This window comes from Rhipicephalus microplus, chromosome 1, assembly GCF_043290135.1.
Source record: "Rhipicephalus microplus isolate Deutch F79 chromosome 1, USDA_Rmic, whole genome shotgun sequence".
NCBI classification, from domain to species: domain Eukaryota; kingdom Metazoa; phylum Arthropoda; class Arachnida; order Ixodida; family Ixodidae; genus Rhipicephalus; species Rhipicephalus microplus.
The window spans coordinates 197,931,996-197,952,552 of NC_134700.1; the positions used below are offsets into that span (position 1 = coordinate 197,931,996).

At 44.2% G+C, this 20,557-nt stretch overlaps 2 protein-coding genes across 2 annotated transcripts; both read left to right on the forward strand.

Moving 5' to 3' along the window:
* The first annotated feature begins 282 nt into the window (after nucleotides 1–282).
* LOC119167074 (solute carrier family 22 member 7) lies at nucleotides 283–2,054 on the forward strand. Its single transcript, XM_037418496.2, has one exon. It carries the CDS (start codon nucleotides 372–374, stop codon nucleotides 2,052–2,054), a length of 1,683 nt encoding a protein of 560 aa, XP_037274393.2. The 5' UTR covers nucleotides 283–371.
* A 10,628-nt stretch (nucleotides 2,055–12,682) lies between these two features.
* LOC119159677 (salivary anticoagulant protein P23) lies at nucleotides 12,683–18,738 on the forward strand. The gene is made up of 5 exons (XM_037412503.2): nucleotides 12,683–12,818; nucleotides 14,871–14,929; nucleotides 15,444–15,571; nucleotides 16,826–17,008; nucleotides 17,791–18,738. Exons 2-5 carry the CDS (start codon nucleotides 14,887–14,889, stop codon nucleotides 18,106–18,108), a joined length of 672 nt encoding a protein of 223 aa, XP_037268400.1. The 5' UTR covers nucleotides 12,683–12,818; nucleotides 14,871–14,886; the 3' UTR covers nucleotides 18,109–18,738.
* Nucleotides 18,739–20,557: the final 1,819 nt, after the last annotated feature.

The window sequence follows — 20,557 nt, forward strand, 5'->3', positions numbered from 1 at the left end:
AGCGAGATAGAGAAAAAAACGGCTTTTGTAACGCCTGACGGGCTTTATGAATTTAAAGTCTTGCCCTTCGTATTGTGCTCAGCCTCCGCAACATTTCAGAGATTAATGAATACTGTTCTGTCAGACCATGTGTCGCAGACTTGTCTGGTCTATCTGGACGACATCATTGTTTTTTTTTTCAGAAACATTTGAGGAACAACTGAGCAGGCTGCTATCGGTATTCAGGGCAATAAGGTCTGCCGGCCTGACACTATATATATAACCTAAACCCCTACACAACAATTACTGACACCACCTTTATAGGTCGTCACCTCCACGTGGTAGCGTGATCGCGCGCACGGGCTTCAGAAGAAGAAGATAGCGCTTGGAAGATGGCCACAGCCCCCGGCAAACAACCAACTCCCGCTCGCAGCTTGCAGTACGGCTCAAAGTCGCCGTGGCTGTGTGAGACGCAGCTTCCGTTCGGTGATGGTTTGTTTCAGCTGATGAACGTATTGAGCGCATCCATCGTCCTCGGGAACTACTTGCTCCACAGCGAGATATTCCTTCTTACGGCTGGAGTCATGGACCACTGGTGCAGACGGCCCGATTCCTTCGCGAACCTCAGCGTCGACGAATGGAAGCAGTTGGCCATACCAGTGGACAAGAACGGCGAGTACAGCCACTGCACGATTCGCGACCCGCCACACGGAGGCGCAGAAGCGCGCATCGTGCGCTGCTCGTCCTGGGAGTACGACTACACCCAATACGGGAACAACATCGTCAGCGCCTGGGACTTGGTGTGCGACCGGCTCTGGCTCGTGGACTTTGCCAGGCTCGTGTACGCGGCTGCTAGCGTGATCCCGATGGCCGCAGCTACTTTGTATGCGGACAGCATCGGTCGCCGGACGGCCCTCTTCATCACCATTCCTGTGGTCCTTATATCGGGTGTTGCCAGTGCTATGCCGGACGACTTGCAGTTTTTCATGATCGTGCGTGCCATCGTCTCCGCGTCAACGAGCGCACTGGTGCCCCCTGTGATTACCTTGATTGCCGATGTCTGCACGATGGACAAGTTTCCCACATACACTGTCGCAATCTCGTTGCTCTCTTCTGTCATAATGCCTGTCACGATGTTTGCCGCACAGCTTGCCAGGACAGGGTGGGTTGCCGTGCAGTTCATACTGATGATACCAACGTGTCTGCTCGTGGTTCTTTACTACACTGTCACCGAATCTCCCATTTGGCTTTTGGCGACCGGTAATGGGAAGGAAGCCGAGCGTGTCGCTTTGCGTGCAGCGAATATGAACAAAGTTTCGGCCGAGGTTTGCCGCGAGCTCATGGTGCGCCAAATAGTAGACCTCCGGGCAAATGGTTGGCAAACAGCAGAAAGCAGCAGTCTCTGCAGCAGGTCACTGAGGACACGCACAGTCTTGATGTGTTGCATGTGGACGGCGCTGTGCTTTGGCTACGACACGTTCGTCACTAAGGGTGGAATTCCAACAGGAGACGTTGCAGCGAGCCTCAGTTTCGCCTTGTCGGCCGTTGCATGTGTCGCCACCATACCGTTCGTCAAGCACTTCGGTTTAAGAAACGCTGTGGTCGGATCTGCGTTGGGTTTCGCTGCGACGCTGATCTCTCTCGCTGGCACAACATACGGGGGAATGAAAATACTGAGCGAGTATGTGGTAATCCCAATGAGGTCAGCGGGCAGCGTGTGCTTCACGTTCTTCACTATTATGAGTCTCAAATCGCTTCCTGTTGTGACGCGCTGCCGTGGAGCTGCCGCTATGGTTGCCTCTTCCCGATTCGGGGACACACTGGGCCAGTTTACTCCGCTTTTAATCGGCGACCAGAGCGTTGTTATGCGGTTGGCTATTTCGGGCGCTTTGATGTCGCTCTTCGTAATCGCCGCCGAACTTTTTCCCTGGGACTTTGATTGCTGGGTGCGACAACGCGAAAACAGCTGCCACCGCCCATCGTGTGAAGGTGCTAAGCGTGCCATGCGGGAAACACTAGTGCCTCTTCCGAAGGAACCCGTGAAGCACCGGCCGAACAGGACGAATGACGTATAGTGGCGTTGGGACGTTCTGCAAGTCAAGGCACTGGAGATCATTCTTTTCTCCCAGCAGTGTAATATATTTAGCGTTTTTATTGTTGTGGGCTGCAACCCCTGCTTGTATGAACGAATTTGATTTCATTTCGTTTTGGAAGTTTCAACTGGTCTCCCGTGGGGAAGCATTTTTAAGAAATATATAAGTAAATGGTTCTTGATATCGAATAACCTGTGATCTGTGCTTTTGTGCCTTCAAGATTCACGGCATTGTCTCTAAAAGAAGAAGTGTCCCTGAAATCCAAACGAAACATTTAGCACAGGAATGCTAATGACATAGCGCCCGATATAGCTAATTATGTAAATACCAGTGTTTAGTTCAAAACGTTACAAGGTCATAGATTGCTCATTCATTCATTCATTCATTCATTCATTCATTCAAAAAACTTTGTGTCCTGAAGCCCGGTCTTTTCAGACCGAGGCGGGCCGCGTCCACGTCGGTACCGTCAGGCCGAGCCTTGTGGCGTCATCATGAACCTTCTGGACTGCCCGTAGTTGGTCTTGATAAAACACGCTTCGCACCATGGTCTGCCAGAAAAGTCATTGTTCTTTGGGGTCAGCGAGAGTCGCGGGACAGCCCGCCAGCATGTGTCAATCCCAATGATGCCATAGCACGCGTCACACTTGTCTTGAATTTCACTCTCAGGGAGAATGTTTTGTAGAAAATACGGAATGGGGTAAGTTCCGGTTTGCAGTAAACGTAGCGTGAATGCCTGAGCCCTGTTCAATTTTACGCGTGGCAGTGGGAATTGCCTACGCCCCAAGTAATAATATTTTGTGATGTCATTGTAAGTGATTAAATTATCTTTATAGCCCCCGGAATGGTAGAGCTGTGGGCATCGGATCGGGTCTGAGGCCACTCTTTTAACAACGACGCTACGTGGCAAGATCCTTCGCAAGATTGTTCTAGTCTCGCCTTCAAGCTTGCCCGTGCTATACCTGCTGGGGTGTTCTTGGCTTAGGATTGAGTGGTTTTAACTCTGCTGTCTTAGAGTCCGATTCTCTAGTTTATCTGTTTCTGAGTCTAACCATATCTCTATAGTGCTCATGTCGACTACTTCTACCGGCCAGGCACGATCCGTCTGGTCAGCGTCCCTGCCATCTAATGAATTGCCGCTAGACTCCTTTTTCCGCAGTGATATCGACAGCATTCCCGTGGCACTGGTACCTACAAATGGAGGCTTCATCAGACTTACAAACCCTCGGGCGGTCCAAAAGGAACTTAAAACAACTTCAAACCATTTCCAGACCATCACAGATGTGCGCCTATTTGGGCGAGGAGGTATCGTGTGTAGGTCGCCGGACCAGACCTGCGTGGAAAATCTTCTCAACTGCACCTAGTTTGCTGCTACCCCGGTGAGTGCTTTCATTCCACCTCACCTTGCATGTACCAAAGGCCTTGTACGGGGAGTCGACTCCAAGCTGAGTCCAGCTGAGACCCTAGACAGGCTCTCTGGAGCAGGCGTAATTTCTATTTACCGGTGTAATCGCCTAGTCAACGAAGAGAGGGTACCAACCGAATCTGTCATCGCGACATTTGTGGGCACAAAATGCCCGTCAGAAATAAAATTATGGCCATTGATATTTCAAGTAGAGCCCCTCGCTTCTCGTCCGATTCAGTGCAAAAACTGCCGGAGATTCGGCCAGAGTGCGGGAGGATGTAAATCTAAAGTTCGTTGTAGCACCTGCGGAGAGGGCCATCCTTCAAGCAAGTGTAATGCAACAGCGGAAAAGTGTTGTCTCTGTGGGGGGAATAACTGCACCAACAACTCTGACTGTTCCGCTCGTTCCCAGGAGGTTCAAATCCTAGAAGTTATTGACCGCCGCCGCTGTTCTCGAAGGGAAGCCATTGGCATAGTTAGAGACAAGTTTTTGGATACTCTGGCATTGCAGCACGCTACACTTCCAGTATAAATTTAAATCTATCGCAGGCTATTGAAACTGCTGGGGAAAAGGCAGTAAGGCAATGAATAAAATCATATCTAACCTTTCCGACTGTTTGGTACGAATTCTTTCAAGTCAGATTGGGCAAATAGTACAGACTAGTACAGAACCTGCAGTGTCGGACATTACCAGCGATGCCACTCAGCTATGCAATGTAGTATTGGACGAACTTTCTGCATTTGCAGGCAAGGCTAAGCTGTCAGAAACACAGGTGCACTTGGACCGACATACGCCTCAGCCGAGCACAAGTTCTGCTACAAATATGGAACTTGATATACGAACTAATAAACGTACCAGATCCCCTATCTTCACCGATCTCAAGTTCAAATCTAAACGAAATGAATCAGCTATTTCGCGTGAAGATGCTAAATAGGGCGCGACATGCGCCTCTGCGGTGCGCCCAACACCATAGGTCAGTTGAGGGTACTACAGTGGAACTGCCGTTATATATTCTCAGCCCCAACCGACTTACATTACTTTTGCAATAATTTTAATCTTGATAATAATATTCTCCAAGATATTTGGCTTACAACAGATAAAAATTTCCATCTTGCAGGTTTTCGTTCTTTTCGTTTAGATTGTCCATCACGTGGTGGTGGTTTAATGATTCTTGTATCAAGTAAATTATGCCATAGGACGAAAATTTCTTTCAGAATGTTAGACTCGAATTGTGAAATATTAGCATTAGACTTTTGTCTCCACTGATACCACCCTTTTTCAATTATAAATTGTTACTTCCCCTCCGGTGTGCAAAGTACTCGTTATCTTGACAGTGTTTTGGTATCACGTAGAAAGGAAATTGTACTCACTGGAGACTTTAATTCACATCATTTGTCTTGGGGCATAAGGACGGATTCTTGTGGTAGGTGACTGTTAGAATGGACTTTTGATCACAACCTCTCGTGTCTGTATAAAGGTCATGTAACATTTGTCCGAGGTCAGACTTGCTCAGTATTGGATTTAACGTTTTGCTTCAATGAAATCAAGGTTTTGTCAGCAACTAACGGCGACCATCTTCCTGTAGTTTTTGACATTACTTGTCCAGCAATAACTTTACATCACCCAAAACGCACATACATCAACCAAAGCAAATTTTAAGCCTGCCTCCGTTCTGCCATTTCCAAGCTTGGAAATGCCAGTACTAAGGAGATTGCATCTACGATTGGTTCAATGCTGGAGGGATCTAGAAAAAATTCCGAATTTTCTATTCCGTCGAATAAACGATCCTCCTCTCGTTGGTGGAACGATGAGTGTACGCGCGATTATAGAAGACAAAAAGCCGCTTGGAAAAACTTCATAATCAGAGCCCAACAATCTGGAAGGACTATCAATTCCTTGCTGGCGTATTTAAGCGTACAGTGAACCGCGCGAAAGAAGAATACGACAGTAGAAATTTTGATTATCTTTCTAAATAAAAAATAAGCGTGCTCTGTTCGCTTATCTTCGGACAAGAAAAGTACTGCCAGCAGCTTTAACGTTGCAGCCATGTGTCTTGACGCCGCAAGAAATCAACACCTCTCTAGAAGACATGGCGCAACGTTTAGAACACCGCTTCACTGCTAATCTTTCGGCTATTCGGTCCATTCTGGTAAACTTGCATGAATTTCCAGAAGTTTCTTTAGCTGAATTGAGTCAGACAGTATTATGCTTACCGAGAATAGCTCCCGGACCAGATGTAATTACGAACTCTATGTTAAAATGTTTACTCCAGGAATCGCCTAATCTTTTGCTAGAACTAGTGAATTATTCGTTAGGGAACGCATGGATACCTCCAGAATGGAAACTTGCCAAAACTGTATTGTTGCTAAAAAATAAAAATGAAGCATACATGTTGGATGACATAAAGCCGATCACACTCACATCAAACTTAGTGAAATTGGTTCAGAGAATCATCAATACGCGAATTAATGAACTTATTACCGTGAGGTCAATTCTAAGCCCCTGTAAAATTGGTTTCAAGGCTGGTTGTTCATTGTGGAATGCCCACGTTGATTTAGAAAGTCGGCTTCAATTAGCTAGGCTACATAAAAATATGCAGCTTTAGTTACCTTATACATCGCTAAAGCATATGATACCGTGGAGCACTGTATTTTGATAGATCGATTAGAATACCTTGATTTTCCATCATACATAGTAGCGTGGGTTCACAATTTTCTTGCAGACAGGAAATTTTATTGTTTTAAAGATGGGTTTTCATCATCTACTCATACCCAAACGAGGGGAGTACCGCAAGGCTCAGTGCTTTCCCCGGTGCCATTTAATTTACTAATGAGCACCATTCCACGTAAAAAGGATATAACAACTTATGTTTATGCAGATGATATCGCATTTTTTGCAATGGAGATAACATTCAGAACTTATATGAAGGGCTGCAGACTTACCTTATTATATTGGAGAGCTGGCTCGATGGCAACTGCTTTCTACTTAATCCGAGCAAATTTCCCCTCCTTGTTTTCCCGCTGCAATACCCAATGAACATCTCTCTGTCTTACCATCATGAAAATATACCAGGGGTGGAATATGTTAAATACCTTGGAGTAATTTATCACACATCGCTTAACTGGCGACCTTATATCGAATATATGGCCGGAAAAGATGTGTGGGCCATTGGCATATTACGTAAGCTAAGCAACTACCGCATAGGTATAGGTATGAGAAGAGACACATTGGTAATGATATATCGCATGTACGTTCATTCCATTTTGGAATTTGGTTGTGTACTTTTCTTTAGAGTTCCAGCTTGCAAGTTGCGGCCTCTAATTCTTCTGGAAAGAGAAGCTTTGCGCTTATGCCTTGGCCTTCCCAAAACAGTTGCTAACAATGTGTTGTATCTCGAATCGAGCGTTCCTCCACTTTAATTCTTGTAGAATTCGCCTTCTGACTGTTCAGACATTTTTAAGAATTTATGAATCACCATTACGACATTCCGAAACAACCTTCATTTCCACCCCGGAATCATTTTTTGGTGCTAGATGGCCGCGATTTCACACACCACAAATTATATTTGTGCAAAATTTACTGGAGCCTCTAAACGTACGTATATGCGACATCATGCCGAGTCCTGATAATTCAGCCCCGGTGGAAATTCAATTTGACGACATTTTTCCTAATATTGCCAAATTACTTCCCCATAATATTTTGGATGGTTTACTACAATATCACTTGAGCAGTATTACAACGAACATTATTATTGCTACAGACGCATCACAATATAAGGAAAGTCAGGGGTTGGTATTTTCCGCGCAATTTTAGATTGGATTTATTCCCTTCGACTACCCGATTTCATACCCATTTTTGTGGCTGAGTTTCTAGCAGTAGTGCTCACCTTACGCAAGTTAGATACAGCAATTACGTCAGCTGTCATAATAACAGATTCCCTATCTCTCTGTGCGGCACGTTTTGTTGGTGCTCATAATCAAGTAACAAAGGCGTTCCGTGCACTATTACCTGCGCATTTGAGAAAAGTACGATTAGTTTGGGTGCCTGGACATAAAGGATTGTTTCTAAATGAAATAGCCTATTCCTTAGCTACGTCGTCAATGAGCGTACCGATTCTACCGCACTGTCCATCATCCGCTTATGTGACTGCTGCTCGATTCCGCAGCCGTACGCTTATGGAAGTCCTTAGACGTACAGCACTAAACAACTCTACAGCTTATCGCCATTTATTTTATCCCTGGCGAAGAGACTTTTGCCGCACTCGCAAACAAGAAGTAGCTATCACAAGGCTGCGTTGCCGGGTACCAAATCTAAATTTCTATAAACACAGGTCTGCTCAGGCACCTCCGCCACTGTGCGCGTTCTGTGATGAACTGGAAACAATAGATCATTTCGTTTTGACCTCCAGGCGGTTTAACACATTACAAAAAACCCTTTTAGAAATACCTTTACGTGATATTGGTATGGACTTATCTGTGCCTGTCATTTTGTCCTTTGGAGCTTCCATTTCTGGTTTCTCTAATGCGACAGTATGCGCGGCCGTCCGGGACGATATTGATGAAGCTAATAGGTTGACTAATTACCAGTTCCATTATCCTAACATGTCCACATAACTATATACGTATGAAATCAGATTATTGCTCTATTCTAAGAATAAATTCGTTTATGTAAATATTTGTATGCATTACATTAAGCACCACACTTTCCTAGGCTATCGGTAATCTTTCTGTTATACCCCCATTATTCCAAATCTGAACAGTAATCTTGAGAACCACTCGATTCTTGGCCAATCCCCCATAGTGGGTATGCGCCACTATCAATAGGTGAACAACAACAACAACAACAACAACAACAACAACAACAACAACAACAACAACAACAACAACAACAACAACAACAACAACAACAACAACAACAACAACAACAACAACAACAACAACAACAACAACAACGAGTCCTCTTCAAAGGATTTTAGAGTAGAGCAGAGTAGATCCTTGAATCTGTGGCACACACCCACGCTGGGGGCTTGGCCAAGAACCTGATAGCATAGTTGGTGTGGCCTGTTGTGTGCGGCCGATCTGGTATGTGCCACAGAAATGGGGTAAATCTCGCTGCTAGCTAGTCATCGACTATAGATGAAGCAATTAAGACTAGCCCAGCAAACACGTATATGCCACAGAACTTTGTGGGGCATGTGAGAAAGCCATCATGGTCATAAAGAATTAAGTGCCAAAGAAAGTAGGTAATACCCATATATACTCATATATACTCATCATCCCATATATACCATATATACGCATACCCATATATACTCATCCAAATACCCATATATACTCATCATCGGTCCACTAAAAAATAAGACGGCGACAGCTACCCTAATATTATTCAACATGAGTGTGCCACAGAAATTCGCGCGACTTTCAGGAAACAATCAACATCGTAATCGAGCACGTGCCACAAAAAATTGAGTACTCACCCCTGGTCCACTGAAAGGGAAGAAGACAACAGTTAGCCCAACACTATAGGAAAAGGGGGAAAGAAAACGACGGCGGCGAGAAGACGACGAAGAGACGGAAGGCCTACGCCATACGACGACCTGCCCGTATGTATCTATAAGAGGACTGCGACTGTGTAAAAGGTGGGAACGCTTGGTTTCGGCGCGAATTTCTTTCTCCGGGGTTGGATTATCTGTCTCGTGTGTGTGACTGCCTGTGGTTCAACTGAAACTTCTCTGCACTGAGAATAAGTGTAGAAACAATTTAGCATCACTCAGCTAAAGCCTAGCAACAACCTAGAGGGGTAATCTGCAAATATCCTTCACAACGTAAGGCCAAACACTCTGTTGGTTTCTGGTGGGTTGTGCGGTGTGAAAGATGCTCCCAAAACTCGCTGCTCGCAACTATACACTGAAACTTTGCGGGGCATACTTTCAAAAGTGCTTCGCCATGCCTCTCAGATTTATCTTGTGGACCGTCCCTTCAGTTATCAGGCGCATGTCCGTAAAATCAAGCTTCGTGAAATACTGGCGGTAGGCGGTAAACTGAGAGCCAAGTGAGATGGACTGTAATCGGCACGTTCTGTTCTTTCTCCGCTAGGCAGAACACTCAGAGTGCGTCACACTGGGTTTCGAACGTCCGTCTAACGTTTCTCTGGGAATTCCCTCTCGTCGCTGCCCAGGCCGCTCTGTCTTCACCGCGTACTGCGGTCGAAATTCGAGACAGCGTGCTGAGGTCGCCGTCAAGATAGTGAGTCGACCAGCTCCACGCGCGCTGTCGACACTTCGGGCGTGACGGCAGAGCCACCTTCTCAGCTAGCTTTCGGTATACGCTGCACTGTACTGACGGATACGATTGCGGCGGTGACGTGTTTAGAGATGTTGGGAACCATGCTCGGAAGGCTAGATTCCTTTTTAACAGCGAATGTATACAAGTTAGCCGTGATTTGTGTCACCTATCATAAAACGGGTATGTTTCGCGGCGTATCAGAAAACTATGATAATCGTAAACAGATATGTGGTAGAGACATTGGGTAACTTCCACTAGTCACCACTGATCTGCTAAAAATGAATAAGGAAAAAAGTTAGCGCAGCAACTGGCTGAAAAGCGACAGTGGCGAGCCACAGACCCCGAGCCGTTACGCTGCCTAGTGCTTGGGGGTTTGCAGCTCTGTCAAGCTGTCGATTTCTGACAGCTTTTACTGCTCGCTTTCAGCGTAATGTAGACGATGTGCAAGATGCGAATAAAACAAAACAAACAAAACAAACTAGGGAACGAAAAAGGCAGCGGCTGCTGCAAGAACGGCCAACGAAGCAATAGAATGCCTACGCCAACGATCACGTGCTCGTACATCCATGAGAGGCGCGAATGCGTTGTTCAAGCGCGACGTTGTGTCTCTGGAGTTTGAATGTCCATGTCGTGTCTGTGACGATGTGTGGTTTAACTCGAACCTGTGTGTGCTAAGAATCGGCATAGAAACAACGTAACAACACATAGCTAAGGTCCAGCAAGAAGCAACCTGTAGCAAGAACATGAAACACGTAGTTAAAGCTCATAAACAAGCTTGAAGCAATCACATTAGTCATCAGAAATAACTGCCTACTTTATATTTAGGTATACCTCATTAAAGAACCCCACTTGATCAGCGTTAACATGCAGTGCCTCGATGCCTTATAAGAGCGCAAATTCTAATAAAAGGTGCCTCGCGGCTTCGAAAAAAACTTTGTGAATGAATCTCCGAATAAAATAATCTGTTATATTTATACGTCATATTTAGCTTTTAGGTCAAAAGATATTGGCATACTGAGAAGACGAAAATGATAAAGCTACGTCAGCGGCGAAAATAGTTATTTCATAATTATTATTCCGAGAAATTCAAATTTTACTAGATATCCTTGCAGTTAGTTTCCTCGAACACGAAGTACCTTAAGTGGAGTAAAGACCACTGTTACCTCTAAAACTAATGGCAGCTAAACGCTGCATAACTAAAACACAACTTTTTTTACCACTGCGTGTTAATGTTTGTGTAGGGAGTTATTTTTGTGCTGTTCAGCAATTGGTTTCAGTTTACATCGGGTGCACAGCTCACGTCAGAGCCACGGCTTTATTGTTTATTTCATGCAGCACATGCGACAACAAACCCGACGGAAACCGGAGCAACGACCTTTTACAGATGCAGTCTTTGGTTTGACCGACTATCCTCTATGCTGAGGACAACCTCAAATGGTCGTTTGCAGCGTTAAAGGGTCACGGAAAACTGGTTTGTCTTGGCAGCGTTAAGGGCCTCTCGTCGCAAACTAGAAGCTAAACATAGCCGGGCCTGGGAAGTATAAGAGGTGGGGGTTCCTTGTATCAAAAAAAAAAAAAAATCGGTGAATTTCACGTATTTTGGCAATTGATGTTATGTGAAAATTGCGGGGGAAGGTGAGTGTGTTGTTATTTTTAAACATTTTTTTGTGTACTGCAAGCACTTATGCCGTCTATCTGCGTATCTATCTAGCCGCCTACGTCTGGGTGCTCTTATGATCACTCTGTTGACTTGGGGTACGAAATGTGAGGCCCAAGGGACGGCTTTTTGCTCTCCCGTAGTAGGGCATTAAGTGCTGTAAAACGTTAAAAACTTTTCTATACACACCAAGAGGGTAGCCCAGTTTGACGAATATGACGCACTGGTCATGACATGAATAATGCCACCATCTCGTCGCGTACGTCGTCAAACATTTCGCAAAAAACAGTGACACATACGTGGGGGCGGGTATGTGCCACATGGTATGCAGGTATGCTCCACAGGTCATAGACATTTTGATATCTACCCAGGAACGACGAGAACACACTTGGGTAACCTTAAAGCTTGAGTTCCAAAAAAAAAAAAAAACTTTCACAGGCAGCGTTCATCGGACGAATTTCAAGAATAAATGTCAGTGTCCCAGCAGGAATCGAATCTAGCATTCTGCGTGCCAATCAAGTATTTTATAGCAGAACTACGCCAGGTCTCAGAAATACTTTGCAAATAGGTCCTAATGTTCGTGAAACATTCATTATGGGGACAGTACTGGCTATCAAATTTTATAACCATCATATGTACATTCATGATACCGCCATCATGTCGGGTTAACGTAAATCGTAGTTAGGTGACATTTGCTGAGGTTGGTTTGTGTCGCAATGTTGAAGGCTGTCATCCTCGTGGGCCCTAGCGCCAACAGCAGCGCTTCATATCCGCTTACCGCTTCTGGTGTTGCTAACATCCATGTTGCTGTTGGCATGGTTACGCAACTGCAAACTGGTAATATAAAACATATACGGCTGCCACGCCGCAGTCTGCTATGGCTTTGACATGACAAGCAGCATCGCTGCTGCTACAGCTAACGAACTCGCGAAGGCAAAAAAATGCGTGGTGCACACGTGGACACCCATGTTGAAACATTTTTTTTTTTCATATCCACAGTCACAACAAATAGGCCAATCTTTATTACAAGAAATACTGAGGCCTCCCGGTGCCTCGCCGGAAATACGCTGTTGTGCACTTGTAAAATTGTTAAAGATACCACGTGTTAGCGTATCTTCGTTTAAGGCTACCAGGCGTTCTGTATCGTAAGCCAAAAACTTGATAGAGCGCGAACAACCCCTTCGACGAGGCCCCATGCCAGGGAGAGGGACATTCTAAGAAGTGTTCGGTTCCATCCGCCTGCAATCTTGCCTCGTGTTTGATGGTGCCCGCTTAGCCCAACATCTAGAACGGATAGCGAGGGTGAGAGAAGATAGCAGTCCTCACCCTTATTCGAGCTTGGCAGTGCGAAGTTGCTTTCGGCCATTCGAGGAAGATACTCTGAAGAAGACACGTACCAAAAGTGAGTGCTTTTGTTCTGAAGCTGAAGCTTAGCGTAATTTGATGCGAACTACCAAAGCTCGGTATTTACGGTGATGGATCTAAGCTCTAACTAAACTAGATTTAAGCCTATAGTTACTCTACTAAACGCGTGCGGTCGCCGGTTCATTACTGGTGCTGATACGCTAAGCTACAGAAAGAAATTTCTCGTTATTGTTTTCAAAATATGAAGTCTGTGGTTTCAGTGACCATCGATATAGAAACGTTTGCTGTACATGTGTCACACAACCCAAATTCGCTTTTCCGAAAAAATTTCAAGCTATTGCTTTTACGCCCGAGTCGTATTGTCAATAAAAATCACAATTTCTTTTATGCAGTCACTTTGTTTCACTGGCCCCATCTGCCACCTCTTGCGTAATTCAGAAAAAATGTCACCTAAGCGCTATCGTGAATAAGAAGTTTTATATTTTTTACTTAGTTGCTGCGCTGTTTCATTGGCCTCATCCTACTGCATCTTCTCTGATCATAAAAAAATCAAGTTGTTGTGTTAATGAGATGTACATACTGGCCGTGTAATCTACGCGTGTATCAAGGCAAATTTTTGACACTTGTCATCGAATTTCTAATTTAAGTCGCATGATGAACTTCTACAAACATCCTTATGGCACGAAGGTTGGAACAGCATGGTGATTGGAGCGTCTATCTTAAAAGCTGATTTGTGAGTGGTTCTTAGTATTAAACTAAAGGGAGCATGGTAGCGATGTCTATAGGTGTTTTATAATAATTAAGCATACCAACTGAACAGTTTTGTAATGCGAACTCAGTATAAACTACTTAAGAGTGATGAAGTTAGCATGCGTGTTCTGGTCTCGAGGAATATACTACTAATAGGTGACTAACGCAGTTATAGTACAACACAAGAGGCAAAAGAGCTTGTCGTTCTCACCTAAACGCGAGTGAATAATTTGTTAACACTTGACGGGGATGCCAGGGATAATTCAATTGATAGAGATATGGTCTCGCCATCACAGCTAGCATATTTCTATGGCCTAAATAAACGAATGTTCAAAAGGACTGCTTACCAGTGTCATTTAAAAGTACAATATGTGTACATGTAGCCTGCACATTTAGAAGACAGCTGTCACATATGTTGTACAATATTGTACAGCAACTAATTTCCTTAAAACTGCTAGGAAGTGCGCAACAAGTGGCTGGGTGGAGGATGAGCAATCCTTGGAACATGGTTGTTGCTAATGCCAACGTCTCGACAGGTGGAATTCCCTTTTTCTAGGCCGCAGCTCAGAAGGCGAGGCCGCTTGTCGATGCGTTCGCCCCATTCGATGTTCCAAAATTTTTTCATTGCTTCAAGATTACACATTTTTCTGAAATTCGCCCTTATTTGGACAGGCAATAGCTCACACAATTCAAAAAATAAAGAAAGGCTGTTAAATAAACAAATGCTAATTTAGATTCTGTTAGTTAAGGCTATGAAGAAAAGTAGAGTTGCGCAAGAGTAGATATAGTTCAACTGATTTTTTTAGGTTTGTTCATTATACTCTAATGCATTTAATAATAATGGTATTCTATTTCTTATATTAATAATTATTTATTTGGTAGTACAACGAGTGCCCGTGATGAAGGAAACACCGTATTGGCAAGGTCGACGGCGAGTCAGCTTAAGCGGTGAGATTAGGAAGATGAGACTGGGAGATTAGCAAATTTGGCAGCTTGCTCAGTTTCCGCAGGGCCGATATGGTTGCTCAAATAGCAAGACGTTTGTCAGCCGCTACACTTCATTAGGAAGGTGGTGATGATGATAGTGACATAACGATGAAATATATTAGGTGTTTCACTTGTCTTCTCATGTACCGATGTATGCCTCAGTCTTAATACAATCCTCATTACCTTAAACCATTTGATTTAAACCAAGTTCTTGTGCGTTAGTTTACTTGACGAAAATGATGGAGCTTGCGCGACAAAGCCATAAGATTCGCAAGCCAGCTTAAAATATTTTTCAGAAGTTCATGGTGATAGGGGTGATTTGAATATCTACGCTTCTTCTTTGTCTTTGCAGGTGTATCAGAAGCAGCATGCGACAGTACTGCGTATTCGTTCTCGCTGTACTTGCCAGTGGTGAGTATTGAATTATCATAGCGCGATTGCTGCTTGTATATCTTAGAGGTATCATCAACTCAACGCATATGCATGTCGATACTCGTGGCAGCTTGAACTGGATCTTGAGACCCTCCATCTTCATTGTTTAAAATAATGTAGTACTCTACACGAAAGCAAAAATGTTGCCATTATAATGTTTCGAATGTTGCTTATTTCTTGCGTTGTAGTATAAAATGCTGAAGCAAAGTGTATCCCGCTTGAGGAACGAAGCCAAATCATGTCTGTTTACCTTTTGTACGAAGTTCAAAGTTCAGTATTAAACATGTAAATTATCTGACACAGACTAATTGGAGCTTTGCAAAAGGTGGGTGTTCAAATAGCATGCTCTCAGCATGACCAGAACTATGTACATGAGAGGAAGCATTGGAACTTTGGCAGGCTGTAGGGTTTTTGCTGTAGAGTTACAGGGAATCTCGTGGATGTACCTTGGCCATATCTGTTCTTTCCATTGTCTTTTTTTTTCTTTTTGCAGCTTCAGCGAGCACTGTGCAAGATTCCAACAACTACATGGACTTAGTCCTTGAACAACATATGCCGCACCTTGTAATGGGAAACCATGACCTCTATCCCGGGGCTCGAATTCCAGACTTCAGCTTCAAGGTTCGTTAAATGGCGGATTGAATTCAGCCCCCTTAAGTTGATAAAAAATTGCTCCACGACAGTGAACCACAATGTAGTAACATCTTATAACCGATGTGAACGCACCGGATGAAGTAGATTGAATTCTTGTCGTAGTCGTCAGCCACAAGTTATTAGCACTACCCGTGGGACACGGTACAAGCTGATATGGTCGAGTACCGTGAGCATGATGACCTCAAGCGAGTGGCGTGGCACTAAAGGAGTGGCTTGATTTATGGCAGGCACACATGATTGTCCATGCATACCGCTTGCTCTGAATGATGTTTTGTCTATGAGATAGTTGTGGTGGCTTGGTTTGTTGCATGCAACTGTACACACGTGGTGAAAAAGGTGACAGGAATGATGTACGGGCTTTGCATAAAGTAAAAAAAAACTAAATGGAAGCATTACTTCACTTTACGTTAGCGAATTATTTTTCATTCCAAGATTCATGTCGTATTTATTCTGCAAATAAAATTTGGAGCTATCCACAAAGAAAATTACCTGCAAGATTTTTTTGTTGACTTTTCTGCCCGCACGCAAAATGTCATTACGGCTCACGTTTTGCTGTAGAATAAATGTTAGTGTGTTTGGGTAACTTTATTCCAGAATGCTCACCAACCCCGCTGGATTCAATGTTGTTTCTTATGAGAGCAGTATAATTTTCGTCCGCGTAAATAATTAAGTACTTCACGCTGTAGTCATCTTTGAAGTCTCATTACACAAATATGAGCAAGTGAAGTGCATTAAAAAAAAACTGACTTTCATATTTGCGTTTTTTGCTACGATTGTTCAGATAGTAAAAAAAAACTTTGTGCTTATTGTGTTCGAGAATTCATGTATGGCACCTAAGAAACCTGCGTGGTGAGCCTTTACAGCTATAGCTGCCGGAGTTTCAAGAAATTGTCTTCGTAACGAACAAATCAGCTTACAATGAACAGACCCCACCCCCCCTCCCACCGCTTTAGAATCAACACTTCTTAGCACACTCGTTATTTTGCAGGACCCATATACCCCCCCCCCCCCCCCCCTGTTCGATAATGCCTCAATATAACTATTCGATTATTTGGTTCTTGAAGCGTTGGCAGAGCGCTGCCAGATTGCATAATTAGTTACTAGCTACAATGCTGATCTCTTGTATCATGATTACTCGTACGGAGGGTTCTGGAGGAGGAGCTCTCACCAAAGAGATAAAGTGCCTAAGGCGGTATTTTTATTCATGCTTGCACTGCGCAGATTCTCAAGACAAGGATCACTAACCGAGACTTGAAGGCTAACATAACCGACGGCTTCATCCACGGGTTCGACAATGGCGTCCACCGTTTGGGCAACTGCGAACAGCCTATTCTGCTCAACGGAAACACCACCGTCAACTGCGTGCTCAATATGACTGGAATTGGGGCAACACTCACTGCGACGGTGTGTATAATACTATTGAAAGTTTTCCTAGCATTTAAGATTCAGTAGAGCACTTGACCTTACAGCCTAGTAATGTATAGCAGTCGGGAAAAAGAGCGAGCAGGAAAAAGTGTGCTTAGAGAAGCGTTAATTCAGACTGTTAATGCATATAACAAAATGTGCATACAACAGAGAACTGTCTGACTGATAGAAAGAATGTTGTATGCTTGAGTGGCAAAAGTAACATGTTCGCATGACCACGATGTTTAAGGACACATTTGGTACCTTCGATTATAGGCAACTTCAGAGGCATCTGTGAGGAATGCTCTTACGACATGCTTGCCCCAATACAGTTCTATTGTAAACAAAATATATCACTTCGCCAATCAACTAGATGTAAATTTATAGTTTCTTTAACCTTAATTCACTAGGAATAACACATGTCATTTCTTCATGCATTTAAATACGTCAAAGAATCTATGAAATGTGGTCAACTTGGGGTATAACACTTCGGTACTCTGTCGGGCATTTAGTACCTTTTTATCAACCTACTGAACAAGGGAAACGTACATTTTGCTTCAGAACTGAAAGTGGGGTGAGTTCATGTGGGGGGACATAATTCTGTGGCAGCACCCGAGCTCTGTATTTGTCCTCTGACACCGCCAAAACATTATACTAGTCTATTTCTTGTCATTCTGTAGTTGTCTCTACAAGCAATAAGTGAAGTCCAGTTTGAACCACGTCACTCCACTGACATTTCGTGTACTTTTTGTTTCATCTGCTTTCTTTCCTTGCCGTTCTAGACCAAGGGAGACAGTTTGGTGGGCACGATCAAGACCATTTGGGTCAACGTTACGCTGAAGAAGGAGACCGTGCTTAGGGTAGCTGTTACCGCACAGCACCCGAAGCCAGCATCACTGATGACTTTCTTCATGGAACGGCTCAAACTGAAGACCAAGTACGACGAGTACCTGAGTCTGAATGACGATCGCGAAGATCAGTTCGAAGAGCTCATCGAGGAGAAGGTCAGAGACGTGCTCATTTCTGCAATCTACAACCAGTACAAGGCTGTGTTCGAGGTAGCTGTCCACATGGCAACGCCAGCATTCCCACGCGCCTGAATCAGAGGAGTCGTATGTTTTCATTCTGTTCCACACACTATATGCCGCAGCCATTACGGATTTTCTTGATCAAAGGTCCAAACTTATGAATACTACGGAGAAATAAATGTTGCACTATTGTTGCCACCACCAATGCTTCTTACAAATTAAAGCGTCGATGTTAAAATCTGGATAGGTTTCCGAATAGCCTCAATAATACTCATGTGCTGCTTATATTCTGGCTATAATTTCACTGTCGAATGCCCGCGTATTGCCTTCGCAAGGCCAATAAGGGAGGAATATTCGTCAGCGGTTATTTCGACACATGCGCGGTGCGTCAGCCTGCTTTGTTTGATACGATGAAGCTCATTTGTGGGTCTTCAAACGCTAAGTAATGTCAGCGGAAACTTTTCTTTATCGAAGTGCCGCTTGTTGTTCAATCAAATGATATACTACCTTTCAGTATTATGTCTTTTAAGGTCAATATTGGGCACGTCTGTTTAAGCATTGTTTCTTGTTAGAGAACTGAAATGGAAATAAAAATGTGATCAAAAAGCAGGTTTTCGATGGGTTCTACCACTGGTTCAGCATTGTCTCAATGTACCAATGCTACATCTCTTGTAGCACGACAATAAAATTGTGTACACGTTATGATGCCTCACCACTGCATTCTTGCAATAAACTGTTCTCTGTCCAGGTTTAAAAACTGCTGTCAGATTCAAACCGACAGAGTACATACACTTTGTTTTATATCAGACATCGTTGGGCATGGTGGCAGGAAGTTCAAGGGCCTGCAGTGATGGAATAATAAACGAGACGCTGGTGTACGTGCAAACGAGCCTCGTGGTGAAAGTTAGACTCAGATCAGACATTCACAACGTCTTTCCTAACAGTTACTATGGATGTTACAAAGCTGCAACGTGCCGCTCCATGCCGCGGTGGTCTAGTGGCTAAAGTACTCGGCTGCTGACCCGCCGGTCGCGAGATCGAATTCCGGCTGTGGGGGCTGCATTTTCGATGGAGGTGAAAATGATGTAGGCCCGTGTGCTCAAATTTGGGCGCACGGTAAAGATCCCGAGGCAGTTAAAATTTCCGGAGTCCTCCACAACGGCGTCTCTCATAATCATATGGTGGTTTTGGGCCGTTAAAGCCCACATATCAATCATCAACGTGTCGCTAAGAGAGGACTGATTGAAAATAAACGAAGCTTGTTTTTGTAGCAGCTGCTATAGGAAAAGAAACCGGATGCCATTTAAACACTCTAGTTCCTCATTTGCGCTGTAATCAGACTCGTGCTGCCAAAGGAAATCAACGCCCCCTGTTTCTGCAGCTGCTTATCTCAGCTGCACAGCATCCATGAGTCCGTCTAGCCCTTGCACTTAGATAACCATGCGCATTCTAAGGCAGTTGTTGCACTGCTTGAAATCGCCGACGAATGAAATAAATCTTATTTGTACTTTTCGTCGTCGACAGTTGCACGCCAGGGGCCACAGCGCATACACACATGAACCATCATTACTCGCAGCAACAACTTAAAATTATTACAGGCTAATCTGGCCCACGTGATGCTACAAAATCATTGATAGAATACATGACGCAACAAAATTTCAATTGCGCATTCGTGTGTGACCCGCACATCCGTGCAGGTACTGTTCAAGGCATACCACAAAACATAACAGAGTTCCTCGCACCAGAAAATCCTCGCGTCATGCTTCTAGTGCGCAACACTAATTCTGACTTATTCCCATTACACGTAACATATTTGGTTGTTGCAGTAAAGTGTGAAAGCTGTGACCAAACATTAATACAGATAGCTGTGTATTCCCAGGCGCAAAGACCTATTGATCCAGTTCTGGATGAGCTGCAATGTGTAATTTTATTAGTCCCAGGCTTTAGTGACATTATAGCCGGTGATTTGAATTCTAAGCATAGAATGTGGGGGCCGGCTATAGGGGATGTTCGCGAATCTCAGGTAGTCCAGTTCGTGACAGCGAATGACTTAATCATATTGAGTAACCCCACCTCCCCACCAACTTTCACAACTCCTTTTGCAGAGTCATGGATATATTCAACTATGGTTTCACATGACCTCATTTGTGATGCTTACTGCTGGTAGGTGCCCTCTCAGACCACAACTACATTGAGTTCTCGTTCACGCAAGCACTACCAGCGGTGCTAAAGGATCAACTAATCTAGGAAGAGTGAAAATTCTTAACAAATTAAAGGATGATACTTGGTTCACAAAGATACTAGGCTGCAACACTGGGTCACCTAAAGCCTTATACGTGGTTATAGACAAGTTGAATGCTTTAGGCCAACGTTACTCACGACACACAACATCGCGTAGCAAATTAGGTAATGGTTGGTGGACACCAGAATTGACTATCGAACGTAAGCGTGTTCGGGCTATGCGACGACGGTATTAGCGAATAGCCTACACCCTCCTTCGAGACTTGTACCGCAAATTGTA

Excerpts from the sequence above, each read along its gene's own strand:
- LOC119167074 (XM_037418496.2), top strand. The coding sequence starts at position 372 with ATGGCCACAGCCCCCGGCAAACAACCAACTCCCGCTCGCAGCTTGCAG.
- LOC119159677 (XM_037412503.2), top strand. The coding sequence starts at position 14,887 with ATGCGACAGTACTGCGTATTCGTTCTCGCTGTACTTGCCAGTG. Across the intron at positions 14,930-15,443 it reads TCTCGCTGTACTTGCCAGTG|CTTCAGCGAGCACTGTGCAA; the intron begins GTGAGTATTGAA and ends TTCTTTTTGCAG. Across the intron at positions 15,572-16,825 it reads TTCCAGACTTCAGCTTCAAG|ATTCTCAAGACAAGGATCAC; the intron begins GTTCGTTAAATG and ends TGCACTGCGCAG.